The sequence below is a fragment of the Oryzias latipes genome, chromosome 6, assembly GCF_053564925.1.
Source record: "Oryzias latipes strain Hd-rR chromosome 6, Olatipes_Hd-rR_3.1".
Lineage (NCBI taxonomy): Eukaryota > Metazoa > Chordata > Actinopteri > Beloniformes > Adrianichthyidae > Oryzias > Oryzias latipes.
This window is the reverse complement of record NC_136242.1, coordinates 27,963,501-27,979,515: the sequence shown is the minus strand read 5'-3', so window position 1 is coordinate 27,979,515 and position 16,015 is coordinate 27,963,501. Positions and strand designations below refer to the sequence as shown.

At 35.9% G+C, this 16,015-nt stretch overlaps 2 protein-coding genes across 4 annotated transcripts; both read right to left on the bottom strand.

The window, feature by feature from the left end:
- Positions 1–1,513: 1,513 nt before the first annotated feature.
- syt19 (synaptotagmin XIX) lies at positions 1,514–6,696 on the bottom strand. Of its 3 annotated transcripts, XM_078948938.1 has the most exons (10): positions 6,442–6,562; positions 6,088–6,118; positions 5,445–5,656; positions 5,300–5,370; positions 3,778–3,897; positions 3,092–3,277; positions 2,670–2,822; positions 2,451–2,570; positions 2,150–2,261; positions 1,514–2,052 (listed from the first exon to the last, which is right to left on the bottom strand). In XM_078948938.1, the coding sequence occupies exons 3-10, from the start codon at positions 5,641–5,643 to the stop codon at positions 1,745–1,747; spliced, it is 1,269 nt and encodes a 422-aa protein (XP_078805064.1). In that variant the 5' UTR covers positions 5,644–5,656; positions 6,088–6,118; positions 6,442–6,562; the 3' UTR covers positions 1,514–1,744. The 3 variants fall into 3 exon arrangements, with proteins under 3 accessions (XP_078805064.1, XP_011474650.1, XP_078805063.1); XM_011476348.3 differs by lacking the exon at positions 6,088–6,118 and having other exon boundaries at positions 6,442–6,696; XM_078948937.1 differs by lacking the exon at positions 6,442–6,562 and having other exon boundaries at positions 6,088–6,217.
- A 1,076-nt stretch (positions 6,697–7,772) lies between these two features.
- Positions 7,773–13,240, bottom strand: si:dkey-12e7.4 (C-signal). The gene is made up of 6 exons (XM_004069751.5): positions 12,864–13,240; positions 12,637–12,688; positions 11,949–12,136; positions 10,542–10,709; positions 9,712–9,822; positions 7,773–8,348 (listed from the first exon to the last, which is right to left on the bottom strand). The coding sequence occupies exons 1-6, from the start codon at positions 13,014–13,016 to the stop codon at positions 8,235–8,237; spliced, it is 786 nt and encodes a 261-aa protein (XP_004069799.1). The 5' UTR covers positions 13,017–13,240; the 3' UTR covers positions 7,773–8,234.
- Positions 13,241–16,015: the final 2,775 nt, after the last annotated feature.

Below are 16,015 nucleotides of genomic sequence, written 5' to 3'. Positions count from 1 at the left end.
AGATACATTTACTCTGTTTGAATTAATATTATCATTGCTTAGATTAAATTATAATTTCCTACCTTCATTATGAAAAAAATCTAATTTTTTGTCTTAAAAATTCTATTCAGTAGTATTGATAAAAATAGAAAAGAAATATGGACAACAGCTGTCCATATAATTTCTGCTTAATACCAATGTTGTTTGACAACTGAAACCTATAAGAAATCAGATGCTAAAGAATTTTCCACATATACTTAAGGGGAAAATATCGTCGGGAGCCAGTTTAGCTCGTGCTGGTTTGCGGCGCCTTCCGTCCGTGAAACCCGGGTTCGACTCCGGGCTGCTCCCTGTTCCCTTCTCTACCTCTGCCGGTTCCAAGCCCGGTTTGAGAAGGTTGCGTCAGGAAGGGCATCCGGCGTAAAAAAACATTGCCAAATTTACCATGCGACTTGTTCGCTGTGGCGACCCCTGATGGGAGAAGCCGAAAGTGGAAGAAGACTTAAGGGGAAAATATCAAATTGACTAGTTGCCATTGTTGAAAAGTCACTGAGCTAATATAAAAGCATTTCTTTGGTATACTATTTCCTTAACAAAAGATCCCAAAAAGTGCATTTTCATGTATCAATAAAAACGGTTCCTTTATATTCATTTTCTTACCTTTAGTTTATCAGGTACTGGTCCTCTTTTTTTCATTGTTGACAGCATGTACAGACAGACAGTGGTCTGTTTTCTTCGCCTTAGTTTGTCGTCGTTGGTACTGAAATTACGTTTTCATAAAGTATTATGATTAACGAATTCTTACGTGCCATTCATGCTGTTTTATTTTTTGGACACTACAATTATATCGATACATTTATCTCTCTTTTTTAAACATATTTTACACCTTTTTGAAAAACGGGAAAAACGCTGTCTCGTGACCGAAAACTACCGACTTGCTAACCGTCTAAGAAAATTCGAGACGAATAAATTTTGAATGTTAGAACTTATCGCGCATGCGCTCAAGAATAAAGATGTACAACATGCTTAAAAATTTATTTTTTGTAAATGTATTCAGTTTTTTTCTCCTTCTTTGCTTCTCTTCTTTGTGGCAATAAGGAACATAGCAAAAAAAAAACTGATTTTTGTTTCTTTTGATAACTTGTTTTTTTTTCCAAATGGGACTTCCTCATATTAAATATTTTATTTCAATTGTTAACAAAGTCAAAAGTTAAATCCGCATAAGGTATAACAGGCTTAAAGTTAACTAGTGATAGAGGGAAAACGTTCTTCTGATTATTATTTTTTTAATTTTTTTAAACTGATATCTTGAACCAAATGTTTGTTGTCTAGTTTTGCCTCTTAATGTTTTTCTGTGCAGGATTGGATACGTAGACTTATATAAGCATTCTTTGGTATTAGCAAAGTAGAAAGCAGTTTCATTTTATAACAATAATAATTCTTCCTGTTTGTGCAGTATGGAGGATTAGACTTCTGAAACAGTCAAACAATTTTACAAATCAATGTTTTTGTGTGCATACTATTTTGAGGCTAGTTCAAAGAAAAAGTTTATATTTTCTGCAAATTCCTTTGATTTGGATGAAAAGTACATCATAAATACAGCATATAAACTGGATTTTTAGCTTTACATTCGACTAAAAAAAGATTTCTTAACTGAGCAAAAGCAGTTACATTCAGTGATATACATTGCACTTTCTTGTTATCTCCTGCTGTTGAACAGATTAAAGTGAAAGTTGCAATAAATAAAGGGCTTGTGCAGTGTTGTTTAAATCAGAAGTGCATGCCACTTTGCAACAGGCTGGCGGATTGAGCGCAGCATCAATGTCCAGTGCTCGTCTTCCAGGTTCCTGTCCTTCCCCACACATAAATGTCCAATCAAAGACCTGCTAGATTTGGCATCTGTGCAGGTCTCGTAAACAGAGACCAAAATTTTGCACTGATCCACAGCAAAGTCAGGCAGCAAAAAGATGAGGACCTCATTGAAGACAGTCACCGCGCTGCGGACCACTGCAGAGGTTTTCTGGGGCTTCAGTTTACTCTGATTGCACTGAACGCTGATCTTGGCATATAAAGCTGTAAGACAGACACATACATGTGAAAGTTTGTTTGAAAGAAAGAAAGTTTGATTTATCCTAAATTGAGCATATCATACATATCTATTAATTTATACCTGCATCTGAGCAGATGTTTGGGAAAGCTGTCCTGATCTTCAACAAACCAACCTCAAGCCGCTGAGAGGTGGGAAGAAACTTCAGAGACAGAAGAACTTCCCCAACAAGATCCTGAGCAGAAGTATTTAAAAACAGGCTGCTTTTAACATGAAAGAAAAGCACAAAGTAACAAAAACGGTTAAAAATTCTCTAGCATCAACCATAATGTTGCTTTTGATTAAATCCAGTTCTACATTTTTAAAATGTCGGAAAATAAACGTCTGCAATGTATTCTTAAAGTCTTTTTGCATATAGTAGTACCTTCTGGGGTGCCTGCAGATCTTCTTGGAGCACCAGAGGAAATGAGATGTCGAGGTGCTTCAAAGGAAGGTTCACTTCCCCTAACAGTGTTTGTCTGGAGAATTTGTCAAAGTCTCTCACCTGTTTTGTTGCAGTGCCAAGAAACATGACTGAAACTCACACTGCAAGAGCCTGTTTTAAGCGTATCAGTTTAAGAAGAGCATTTGAGTGGAATGGTACCTCCATCCTGAGCTTTAGGTGATGAAGTATGTTCTTGGTTTCCTGCAGAATAAAGCTGAACTCATCTCCAAATAAAGCCTTATCGCTTCCTTTTACTATACGAGTGTCCCATTCCTGCAGCACCGCCCACAAAGTAGAAGGTGACTCTTCACCCTATAGAGATCATAGATTGAATCACTCATAGACATGCTACTGAAATGTAAAAACTGTGAGCAGCAAGTTTCAGTCAAAACATCTAATACAGAAAACATTTAGATCTAAATCAAACAGGATTTGAGAAGCAAAACTAATAAACTAATAAACACAAAAAGCCTTCAGCTCTAATCTGTTTGCTCAGCTGTTGGACAGAACAAGTTAAAAAGATAAAAAAAAAAAAAAAAAAAAAAAAAAAAAAAGAGAAGCAAAACTAATTGACCCAATACCCGCTCTTTCTTTAAACTCCTCTTTGCTGTTCCTTCTAATCCGGCCTTCATCAGTCGTACTTTTACAAACGGCTGCATGGAAGTGGCCTCTCCGGAGTCTGAAAGCCCCTCTGCCTGCAGCACGCAGATCACCAGACGGGACTCCAGCCGGTCAAAGAAGACAGAGAAACGCAGAGAGCCCAAAACCTGAGACACAAGGGCACAACATGAACTTCAAATGAAATTGTTTGTCCAATTTTCTTTTTCTTGTTTGGGTCTTTGACCATAAACTTAACTAACTAACCTCTGACCATACTCTCAAGTGCATATTTACTCTAATATATAAACTTGTTACACTTAATTGTAATCAAGATAATTCAGTCCTCTGAATAAAATGTTTTTATTTAACACAAATGAATAAGAATCAAAAATATTTTTAGGGGGTTTGTTAGTATTACAGATATCATAAGAATATTTGAAATTATACAACATTTCTCAGCTGGGGCATTTCAACCAGTATGACACATGACAAGCTCCAGGCGGACAACTGGGAGAAAACCTGTTTCTTTTCCTATTACATGCACAAGGAAACGTAAAATGACATCTGATTATTTTGAGGAAGTCTGGTTACAAAACCTCTAGTGATGGAACTAAAGATAAACTGGTTAGCAAGTCATCAAAAACACCTGTAATTTGATCTCTGTTACCTTTTTATTTGTTTTTTGCTCCTCGAAGTTCACATCTGACATACTGGTTTCTGAAGAGGAAAACCAAGTCTGAGACAGACAACGACTCAGTCTGTGAGACTGAGTAGTCTGATTCTCTACCTGTGGAGGGAACAGACATTTTTCTGTCAGTATTTTTAACAACAAAAACAGCCAGTAGAACTGGCTTTGTGACACTACCAGTATGTCAAATATGCCTAAACCCATCAGGAACTTGGAAAGCTAAAACCAGCCCATCCAAATATGCTGATCAGCTGATGTGTCGGTGTAACATCAACACTGTCACCACACCCATCATGTGGTTCAAACACCTGCCGTTGTGAAAACTGGGTTCTGGGATGGGAAATTTGGTTTTGCCAAAAGACCAAAACAGTCTTTCATGCTAAAAGAAAGATTTTTTTAGCTGTAATTTCTTTAACTTTTACTATTTCTAAAACTATTCTTTTTTGAGCCACATTTTCTATTAATTTAACCCTAACTGTTCAAGCGTATAATACAACATTTTCATTTATTAGTGTTTAGAGTTTTTTATGTTGTTATTGTTTGCATTGTAGCCATTTTGTGCTTAATCAGCTAATTTTGCAATTAAATTTAGCCTATTTGCCAGCAATTAACATTAGTTTTTTTTAGCTAAACTTTCTTCGGACAATTTATCTGATATAATATCTGCTCATTTTTTACAACATGAAATTTGGTTAATAGTATTTTGCTTTTGTTCTGTCATAATTTACTTGTGGGACTTTTAAGCTTCAGCATTACTATTTTATTTATCTTGCATAATTTACATTAGTATTATAGGTTTTGCTCATTTTTATTTGGGTTTTTCCCAACTTTATTACTAGTTCGTTTATAAAATTTATACAATTTTAACAATTAAGAAAATTCAGCTTCTTCTGAAATATTATTCTGGTAATTTCACAAGATCATTTGAATCTAGCCACAAGGGGACTAAAGTCTGGGTTTCACTGTGCCTGTCCCCAGCCCAGATAAAAACAAAAAACAAAAAAACAAACAAGGGTTGTGTCAGGAAGGACATCTGGCATAAAAATCTCTGCCAAACCACCTGTGAGCATCAGTGAAAGCTGATTCACTGTGGCGACCAATGAAGGGATATGCAAGAAGGTGAACATTTAATTAAACCTTTTCAAAGTTGAATTACTACTTCATCTTGTTAGAACCATTTTTGTTGTCTAGAAGCAGCCTGGGATAAGATGATAGCATTGTCAGTCAAAAGCCTTCAAAATAAAAGTTCCCTGTGATCTCATTAACATTGAAGAAGAACCCCGCAGAAGAAAGAGATGCCGAGTGCCCAGTAATCATTTATTTCACTGTAGCAGAAAAACACTTAAAAATGTGAAACTGCATACAATCTACCTTGCAGTGTCATGAAAAATATGCTCCATCTACTAAAAAGCAAATTATTTTTAAATGAGGGCTTCCTTAACATTTCCATATCAGTGACATTCGTGATCGGTAATTTAATATGAACTAAGTTTTCTCTTACCTTCATACCTGGTGCTGAGTAGTTTTTTTCTGTTGATGGCTTTTCCTCTAAGTACAACAGATCACTATTCACTAGAGGAAAAAAAAAGTTAAAGTCAACCAATTCCAAAGATATCTCCTTTATTTGCATATGACTGGCTACCTACTTGAATCTTGAGTGTACGTAAAATATGAGTGTGAGAAACATCTGAAGATCTGCCAGGCCAAGATGCATAGCGCCACCAGGAGGAGAATAACAGAAACAGCAAGGATGCAGTACTTGACCGTATCTGAAAACGGGATCTTCAGCTCAGAAGCATTTAAGAAGCTTCCCACGTGGTCAGGATCCTCTATGACGGTCATCATGCCTCTGATTGCTCTGTAATTCAGGAACAAAAACAATCAAGTCATTTAAAATAATACATTAAAATATGCAAATAATTGATTCTTCTAATTTAGTGATCCCTGTTTATATAATCAACACATCACATTTCTTCACCTTTAATTACCCTGGAAGGAAAGTTTTTCTTTTTAGCTTGGTGTGTAAAACATTATAAGTTGTGTTATTTTACATTTTAGTGACTAATTCATCTTTCTATTTATTTATATATGCTTAATAAAAGGCTAGTCATAGGTAATTGTGACAAACGACAATACTGCAATTAAAAAAATAATAATTTCATTGTAGACCAATTAAATGAAAGTCTTTTTATAAGACTAATGTTCAGATACATTAAAAAATGTTTCTTAGCGTGAACTCTTCACTAAAAGATGGGACGTGAGTCATACTGATCTTAACATATAACTTACCAAAGTCCATAATTGTTATTCAGTTATTTTCCTATAAGATGTGCAAAAAAATTTTATTCAGGTTTCATTTAAAGTTTGGCACGTGTTGCCTAAGTGCCACAATAGGTTTCCGTCACTGAAATTAAACACAGCTGTTAGGCAGAATTAATTATTTCCACTCAGACATGCCTTAAACTGAACTAACCTGTTCACTTTCATTGTAAACAATCTTGACACTTTAAGGAAATAAAAAGGTAGAATAAGCTATAGTACAAAAAACATTGACAGTTATTCCACAAATTAAAGCTGCAATCGAAACATAAACATGAAAATATTTCCCTTGGAGACACAAAACAGTTTAAATAACATATTTACTTGCAATAAGTGGTAAAAGCTCAGCTCTTCTTTTCATTTAAGAAAGCAGACATCTTCCTCTTTAAGGTTGTGAAGTGTAAATCCACTCTGCGAGCTCTCCAGCTGCTGCAAAACAAATGAACTCGCCTGAAAGAGAAATTCAAACTAGAATCTTATCACCAAACTGTCCTTTCTGCTTAGCAAACTGGAGTCACCCTTCCTCTTTCTGCTCTCTCGTTCAACACACACTCCATGCCTGAACTACAGATTCAGGGCAAACAGGTTCCATTGTAAACAGGTTTTATTGCATCCGACCTGCATGAGAGGCACTGCTGCTTTCAGCTGGCACAACCCTCCAACAGTTTTGTTCAGAGAGTAATAAAAACCAAAACTAACAAAATTTTAGTTCTTTCCAAAACTTGTTTCAACGTTTTACCTTTTCTTTCTTAATAAAACTTTAGAATTCGTAAAAGTAAATTTAAATTAAGTTAAGCTAAAAGTTATATAAACATTTAAAATGAATGATTTGTTTTCATCATGCAGGAACATTTACAACAGTTAAAAAGAAGCTTGGAAATGACAAACAATGGAAAAATGCTAGTTTTAAATGTAAAAAGTAAAAGAGTAAGTTAACACCAAAAAGAATTAACTAAATAATAGCAATGCTACATGAAAGACTACAGCAACTGAAAATTAATCAAATAAAAAAGCTGACGGGTCTAAGCAGATAAAATAATGTAAAAACCGGTTAAAAAAATCACAAGTCATGTTCCTGAAATGCTCATTTAGTAAGATTTGCTGGCACAAAAGGCAAACTGACTTGAAAATACAATTTCAAGAATGAGGAAATTCTTTATTTTCATGCATTTCCCTGTGAAGCTGTTTAACAAAGTTCATCTTAGCTCTACTTACTGACAATTTATAAGCATTTAGATTGATATTATACTTTTAAAAAGTGCTTTTAACCCTTGTGCTATCCTATGGGGTCAAGGTGACCATTGACGTGTTCTCCCTACCATGACACAGGAGGATAAAGGTGAAGAGGATTTCATGTAATCCATGGAAACCAGTGAGGATCACAAATCATTGAATAAAAAAGTTCAGCACACTGTCTTGTGGGGTCTAGATGACCCATCTCCCAATGCCAAAGTGCCTAGAATAGCACAAGGGTTAATGCCATAAATGGAAAAATTGCCCAAGAGCAAACATTCAACACTTTGACCAAATGAATCCTGTAGAGGGCAGCAGAAGAAAGTGTTTATGAGACACTACATTCTTTTTAGGTTTATAACAAAAAAGAAACTGAAATCAAAACAAAAGTTTATGCAAAGCTGAACTTAAAGTAAAACACATTTTCATTGCTATTCAAACTTTTATTAATGCTTTTAAGGCAAAGATGTAACATTTTTAACATCAATCACTAAAGATTTACATAAAATATTTCATGTTAGCTCTTTAAAACATTTTTGTCCCCTTTATAAATTACAAAACTGTATAGGTCTTACAGTTTTGTAACAGAAAAAAATAAATTCAAACGCTTGGTTGTGAAAATGTTTCTGCATTTTCCCATTCAGCTTAACATACATTATCAGTCATAAAAAATAAAAAAACAAGCTTTTTAACCCCCTGGGTGCTGACTAATGAAAACTAATTAAAGTGTTTTTTGCTGGAAAGAGCTGCATTAAAATGTATTTAATGACAGTTCAAATATGTTGTTCTTGTTTGAAGTAACTTCCTGGTAGTAAAATAATACAACACAAAAGAAAATGTAAACAATCTGAACTGTCAGAAAGCTGGAATGACTGGATAACAGGTCACCATGGCAACTGCTCCCCTGTGAGGTTCAGGAATGACCCATGATCCTTTTCGGTCAGCCCACCAGTCAAAGACAAGACAGAGGAGACGCTCTCCTCAGGACTCAGTGGAGCCTGGAAGGAAACAAAAAGAAGGAAGATCAACACACAGACAGACGACAAAAGCAAACAAGTAATGAGTGATGCAACACACAATTTTAAAATAAAGTTTTTTATTGTAATGGGATAAGTGTTCAACCATGTCTGGCACTAGGCGGATAAAAATAATACCTCCTTGATTTAAATTCAAAAATCTGTAGTTCCACACTTTAATGAAAGGTTTATAAAAAAAAAGCATTACTTTAAAAAATAATTAATTGTAGTTACTCACTATTTAAGCCAAAAAGTAGCTGAATTAGTAACCGGACTACTCTACAGTAACAATAACTACTTACTAGGAAAAGTAACTTTTGTGTTATTGTAAAAAAAAATTAAAAAAATAAAAGCTACCGTCTGTCAAAATTTATACATTTAGATATCTTTAAAATCAGTTTCAAGGGTCCGTACGTACAAGTGCAAAGGTACTCTATTTCCACAGAGGGGTTCAGTTATGGAACAGATTTAAAAAATTGTCACTCCATAAACAAAACAAGAATATTTAAACACAAAATTGAAATTATTGGAAGATATTTCATCCAGCATGCTGCGATCCAGAAAATGAGTAACCCTGTTTGAGTAGTGGTGTTACAATGATATTCTGAACACTGTAAATGCACCCTCTGCATGTAACTATTAGGCCTGGGTATAACCAATAAATTCCAAAACCGTTTAAACTGGGATCGGTTCAATTCACAATTTTTTTAGATTCTTTTGATCCACTAGATTAAATTCTGATACAGAGCTGATACAGTTCACATAATGTAAAATGTATTTGTGAAATAATAAACCAGTGAGACTGTTTCTAACAGTGTTAAATGGTTTCTCACACACAGAAGCTCCACAAAAATATGAAGATCACAAAAATTGTAAATGCTCTAAACTAGATCATATTACAGAAATAAATGTTCTGCCTCTTCTGGGGGGGGTTTCAGTTTGGCCACCAGGTGGAGCTCGTGATATAGCATTACACTACATTTCATAAGATTAGAGCACAAATGGTTACTTTAAAAAAATGTTTCCTTAAAAGAGATTGAAAAATTGAAAAATTCATGCCCAATGAGAAATTCTATTATACGTTAGCATCAAGCTAGCAGACTTTGGGTGTATCGCTCTTGTGCATTAGATCACCGGAAAAGGAAAGGCATAAAAGATCGATTTCTAATTTTATGTATGGATTCAGATGGATAAATTGATTTTATCAACCCAGCCCTAACAACAATGTAGTCTTAAGGAGTTTACATAAAAATTGTGTTTTATTCTAAAAAACAACAACAACTTCAACAGAAATATATGTTGTGTTTTAAACTCAGCTATGAAACATTTCATGGAGAATCCTTACCATCGTCCCGCCCATGTCAGTGCGCACCCAGCCGGGATGGATCGCCGTGCAGAGGATCCCTTCCGGCTCCAAATCTACAGCCATGCAGCGGCTGACCATGTTCAGGGCACACTGAAAAAAACAGCCTTTTTTAAAGCAGGATAAAAAGTTATGGCTTAGGTAGCAAATAACATGATTTTAAAACATCGTTTTGGATTTCTCGTTTCCTTTTACGGAACTAAAACCGGAAACAGTCTTCCTGATGTTAGAAAAGCTTTTACTCTGACTTTTTAGTCTTGGTGGCTTAATTCATAGCGACTGAAAGTCTTTTTAAAGCAATTATCCCAGATTCTACTGTTTATTCTGTCAATTTGGTGTGTGCACCTCTGTCTTTCCTCTTTATGAAACTTTAAATGAGAGTTACAGAATTTTACTCTTGTGACGGTTAAATATTGAAGCAAAACATGTTTTTCTCAAAACATTCAAAGAGTTGTTGCGGAGGACTCAAACCGTTTTATAGCTGCTTTTCATTTAGCTGAAAAAAAGAGAATGTGACATTCTAGAAATGTGAAGATGTGGTTTTACATGAATGTTCATGCCACTGTAATTCAATTTGCCAAAAAAACTGCAGCTAACTTCCATATGTTCTTGAACTCAATTTTTGCTTAAAGTCATAAATAAGCTCCGATTGTTTTTTAGGAACAATGTTTGTTCCAGTGAACTAAAGCTGTGAGAGGTTGAAATGAATGTGTGGGTATCGATCCTGATTCTTGACCTTTAGAGCCACGACCCCCTCATCACACGCCTGAGAGTATTCCTCCACTCCACATTTCGGTCTCAGTGATGAGTACCTTGGAGGTCCTGTAGGGGTACCATTTGCAGGTGTTGGCCAGCTCGCCCCAGTTGAGCTCCACGGAGCCCAGCAGGGCGGTGATGTTGATAACTGCCGCCCTCTGGATGCCCATCACGCCGTCCGCTGCTTTTCCGTCCGCAGCTCGTTTCAGCAGAGGCAGGAGGGCCTGTCCGGGTCAGGAAAACACAGCGTTGCTGCATCACGATCAGGAACCTAAACAAACTAATGAGATAAAGGAAATAATAAAAAAGGAAGACAAATGATTTATGGCTTCATTTTATATTCATGAGTCTGTGGGAAAGCTGTCACAATGCTTCTGCAACAAATAGTGCTGCCCTCTAGTGCCCCCTACAGATAAAATGCCTCAGTTACATTTAAATTATATTGAAAAAACACTTCCTGCAGCGTTTTCCTTCACCCTGCTGAAGGTCTTTGGAAAAAATGAAAGAATTCAAGGACTTGGGACGGACAAAGTAAGACTCTGACCAGGCTCACTGTATTATTAAAACATTCAGATGCAAAATAGGACTGTATTACCAGAGCTGAAAACTCAAAAATTGAAAAAGAAACACCATAAAACGTGAAAAAGGTCATCACAGGCTGTGCTAACTCACACCACCAGACCAAATAATTATTACCATGATGAATAATTGATCCTATTCTAAAGCAATAATGAGAAAAGCCATTCGTCTCCATTCCTGCCTTATTACTCTTATCAGATCTGCAGGGAAGTTGGAGGCAACTCCAGGTGTCTCAGGTAAAAGACAGGTGGAATCTTTATATTTTCACTTAAGAGGTTAAAGCAGAATTAAATTTTGAGTTATATGACCACAGTACTTAAGTGTGCAAAACCGAGGCTCTGTAACTACATGTTCAGAGCTCAAAATTGAAGCAAAGGTTACGTTTTTTAAGAATCCAGGTGTGTTTTTGGAAATGTTTCATTGTACTGAAAATGTACCAAAAGGTAAATCTTCATTCATAACTGTTCAGTGTTCTCTCCTGCAAGCTTTTCTTCTAACTCTATTGCTTAGATGAACATCTTCAAGTGCTTGAAGCAGGTTTCGACTCTGCTTGACTCTCAGTCAGTACTAAAAATCTTTGGCACACTTTACAGAGGGTGTCCTTGAAACTTTGAATCAGCAAGAATCCGTCCCATTGAAGGCTTTTGATGAGTGCTGGTAGTTTTAACAGCACAGACTGCAGCTCAGGGCTCTGAATAACATATATGAAACAGGGACATCCCAAAGCACTGGGATTTTGTCACGTCTGCCTATCAAAGTCATCTTTTTTAGTTTTTCACACAGCTGGAAGACCACATGTGTCCTGATGAAGACAGATTTGAAAAAAAAGATGACACTCTTTCTGTGTGTTCGTCCAGAAAGCCTTTTTCTTAACCACAGATGACCTTGGTAATCATTAGAGGAGCCACGGCATTGGTGTGGAAGTTTTCTATCATCTTCTCTGCAGTGACAGAGTGAAAGTCAGCCAGCACGTTGATTCCTGCGTTGTTGATCAGGCAGTTCAGCCCGTCTCCTTGTAGCAGCAGGTCCACCTCCTCTGCACACTTCTCAATGCTTTCCTGACTCACCACATCTGTGCGTGAACACACAAAAACAGGACCTAAACAACAGATTTCAGAAGGCATTTCGGATTTATTTGTAAAGGTGAAACACTGTGCTTTTACCCTGAGTCTATTTGAATAAAATATCAGGGAGGGGCCTCACGAATGGTTATTGAACTGGGCCCAAAACAAAGAATGATGAAGTGTGTAGTACTTTTGCACACCTGCCATTTGCAATTTTACTATGTAAGCTTTTCCTCCCAATTTATTCTGGTTAATTTTCTTGGCTTTTTTTTCTTATTTATTTTATGTAATATAGCTGCCCATTCATAAATGGCGATTATTAGTCTTTTCTTTTCTATTTCATTTAATCTAAAAAAACAAACAAACAAAAACAGGGACAGGTGTTGCGGGCTAGTTTAGCCCTACATACCATATGCAGAGCATCAAAGAATTTTAATTATGAACCACTGTCCTAGATTAAATAATATTTATTTTAGAAAACTAAAAACACTACAACTCTTGGACTTACCTAAAGGTAGCACGTGTATGTTTGAATACTTTCCTGCCAGCTCCTGAAGCGTCTGTGGGTCAGAGAGTAAATTTTATTTTTCACTTAAATTAGGTCAGTGGGACGATGGCGACCTCTAGTGGCCGGTATGTATACATTACATTTTGTTTTCTGCACATTTCAGAGTAGCGTGTCTATCTAGCCAAACTACTGCTATTAATTATGGATGCTTTGAGGATAATTATTACCTTAGCGACAGCGACATTTCTGGTCGTGGCTATAATCTTGCGTGGAGAGAAATCACCACTAGCAAGGCTCTCAACCATTTGCAGCCCGAGCCCCCGATTGGCTCCCGTTACCAACACTGCCCCGCAGTTTTTGAAGTTCATAGCTCCACTCATCGTCGGACTATTTTGGAATTTAAGTCAAACCTTTCGGATGAGAGTGAATTCTCGAACCCCTCTCGCGGTAATCTTCTGTTTGCGGCAGTCACGCCTGCTTTTCGGCAGAGGAGAGACTCGCTCTGCAGGTTTTTTTTATTGAACTTTAAACAAACACACAGTAACAACACAAAGAAGAGAGAAAAAAAAGAAAAAAGAATAGAATTTTAGTTTACAATACAGTACTAGGGATTGTCATACAGCATGTGATTTTCAATGAAAATAGACAGTTTTTTGCATTTTTGCTTTTCATTAATTTCAGAGATTTAAAATATAAACTGATCTCTTTATGAAATGTATTGAATAATGGTTTGGTTTTTAAGAATCTGCTCTTATGAATGAAAAATTTCCCAGATATTAATAAAGTATTGAATGTCAAATCAAATAGATTATCACCAGACACTACTCCAAATAATATAATGTGCTTTTGTAATTGAATAGAAATAGGAAAGGTAAACTTTGAGGAGCACCAAAAAAAGAAATACTCCCATAAACTGTACGCATATATACATTCAAAAAACATATGATCAAGTGATTCTATATTTATGTCACAGAAAGAACAGTCATTTTCTGGAAAACCAAAACATTTGTGTAGTAGTTCCTTGAATGGATAGACTGCATTCATTATTTTAAAATGGATTTCTTTGTATTTTGGGAAAGTTGAATATTTAATAAACTGGGATCTTAACTTGCTTATTTCCTCTTGTGTAGACTCGCTCTGCAGGTATTCACCGGGACCAGAGGAGGCGGTGCGCGCTGGAGATGGGTCAACTGTCAAAAACTTATACTAGTACTTACAACAAAACTAAAGTGTCTGTAACCATTAATCACAATATACAAAATATTAATAAAAACATAACTGCAGAAATGACCGGAGTGTAGCACAGGTGTGTTGCGGATTAAGGTTTATCCTGTATTTTGAGCTCCTTTCCCATGATTCCCTGTGGAGGAGAACCATGGCACATGATAGATAGATAGATAGATAGATAGATAGATAGATAGATAGATAGATAGATAGATAGATAGATAGATAGATGGATGGATGGATGGATGGATGGATGGATGGATGGATGGATGGATGGATGGATGGATGGATGGATGGATGGATGGATGGATGGATGGATGGATGGATGGATGGATGGATGGATGGATGGATGGATGGATAGATGGATGGATGGATAGATAGATAGATAGATAGATAGATAGATAGATAGATAGATAGATAGATAGATAGATAGATAGATAGATAGATAGATAGATAGATAGATAGATAGATAGATAGATAGATAGATAGATAGATAGATAGATAGATAGATAGATAGGGTAAAGTAAAATTATGTTTACTTTTTTTTTTAAAACAAAGATAGTAATCAATTGAGACATGGTAAATGTAGAATTAAAGAATACATGTCACACATTTGTGTAGTTGTGTTAAATAAAAACATAAAAACCACTATAAATTATATTGAAAAAAACTTGGATAAAAAGATGAATAAAGGACCACTGTCATGATTGTTTTAAAATTATAATTGTGTTAATTCAACAAAAATGGCAATTCTTCAGTGGACAAGACAGGAGAACACTAGTTTCGTGCAGTGGAGGGCTGAACTTAAATATAGAAATTCTTGGTTATCTAGAAGCATGTCAGTGTCAGCTAAGGTTTTACAATGTATGAATTAATAAACAGCCGCCCCTATCCCTAAAATAAAATGTGTGTTGCAAAATGTGATTTGGAGCTACCTTATCTCTAAGAAGAATACCTACATAGAAGTAATAATATAATGCAATTTTGTTTGCTCATGAAAGGGAATACATAAAAATCTCTATATATCCATCTATATATTCCTTAGTTTTTGATCTTGAAATATATTTCTTAATGTGTTGTGATATAAATTTTAGTATATCACAATATATTTCTGTTTCTTAGATGTAGTCATCACTTATTAAGTTGAATAATGATTTTTCTGTCATGTAACTTGAATGAATACTAAATTAAGGTTAGCCACATAAAAGTAGATTCCTCATGTTGAACTTCCATGATTAAAAATTATGTTCTTGAATACTAAGCACAGAAGAGAGCCACTGCGTACATTCAGGCAGTTTGCAAATATTGAAGTAAAGATGGATGTGCAGAAATAAGGGTGACAGCACAGCTGACAGAGCTTATGCAGTTACAGCACGCAGATGGTTTTCCTGGCAGCACCCTAAATCCGGATTGTCTTCAAGCGCTCTGTGCCTGGAGCTGCACACAACCCAGGTCTGCTCTAGGTCACTTCATTTGGAATTTGGCTGCTGTGCCTCCATTTACAGACACATTAGTTTTGGCACAGTGCAGATGATGAGCTGGCACAATATGTGGCAGAGAGAACTACTCATACAGCCGGAGAGTCTTAACTGTCTTGACTAAGCAGGCAAAACAGCATGGAATTATCCAAGCAGAAAGCTCTGGAGTCACATGTTGAATGATACAGGGCTGGGCGTTTTTAGCAAATGATGCAAAGTAAGATGCTGAACGAACAGTTTGCACCAAACTGCTTCATGAAACACTCGTGTACTTATCTTTGTCAGGGCAGTGTGTTTTTTAAAGTGATGTGTTCTCAACGTTTTTTCTGATCAGAACTTTTGGCACTGCTGAATTCTGCCATCCAGTTACTAGAGAATACATTAAAAAAATTGATGATCAAAGCTCTTATAGAAGTATTACAATTTACATGGTTACTAATATATCTTGTTTCTTTTTTTTTTTGCTTCATATAAACAGAGGCGTACTTTGTTCAGTCACATCTTTGAACAACCAAGAACCACGTTTTAGGCCCAAGCATGCTTCTGGAAAAACAGATGAGTGTGAAAAACTCAAATAATTTATGCGTTTCAACTCTATGAAGTAACCTAGTGTAAAATAGGAAGCAACAGTAATTTTTGGTAATTTGTATTTACTAAACTTTATTGTTTTATTTGTT

Coding starts and splice junctions, on each gene's coding strand:
- syt19 (XM_011476348.3), bottom strand. CDS start 5,643: ATGATGACCGTCATAGAGGATCCTGACCACGTGGGAAGCTTCTTAAAT. Junction 2,571..2,669: donor ACCTAAAGCTCAGGATGGAG/GTACCATTCCAC, acceptor GCAACAAAACAG/GTGAGAGACTTTGACAAATT. Junction 2,053..2,149: donor AAACATCTGCTCAGATGCAG/GTATAAATTAAT, acceptor TCTGTCTTACAG/CTTTATATGCCAAGATCAGC.
- si:dkey-12e7.4 (XM_004069751.5), bottom strand. CDS start 13,016: ATGAGTGGAGCTATGAACTTCAAAAACTGCGGGGCAGTGTTGGTAACG. Junction 12,137..12,636: donor CATACACGTGCTACCTTTAG/GTAAGTCCAAGA, acceptor GTTCACGCACAG/ATGTGGTGAGTCAGGAAAGC. Junction 9,823..10,541: donor ACCCCTACAGGACCTCCAAG/GTACTCATCACT, acceptor TGTTTTTTTCAG/TGTGCCCTGAACATGGTCAG.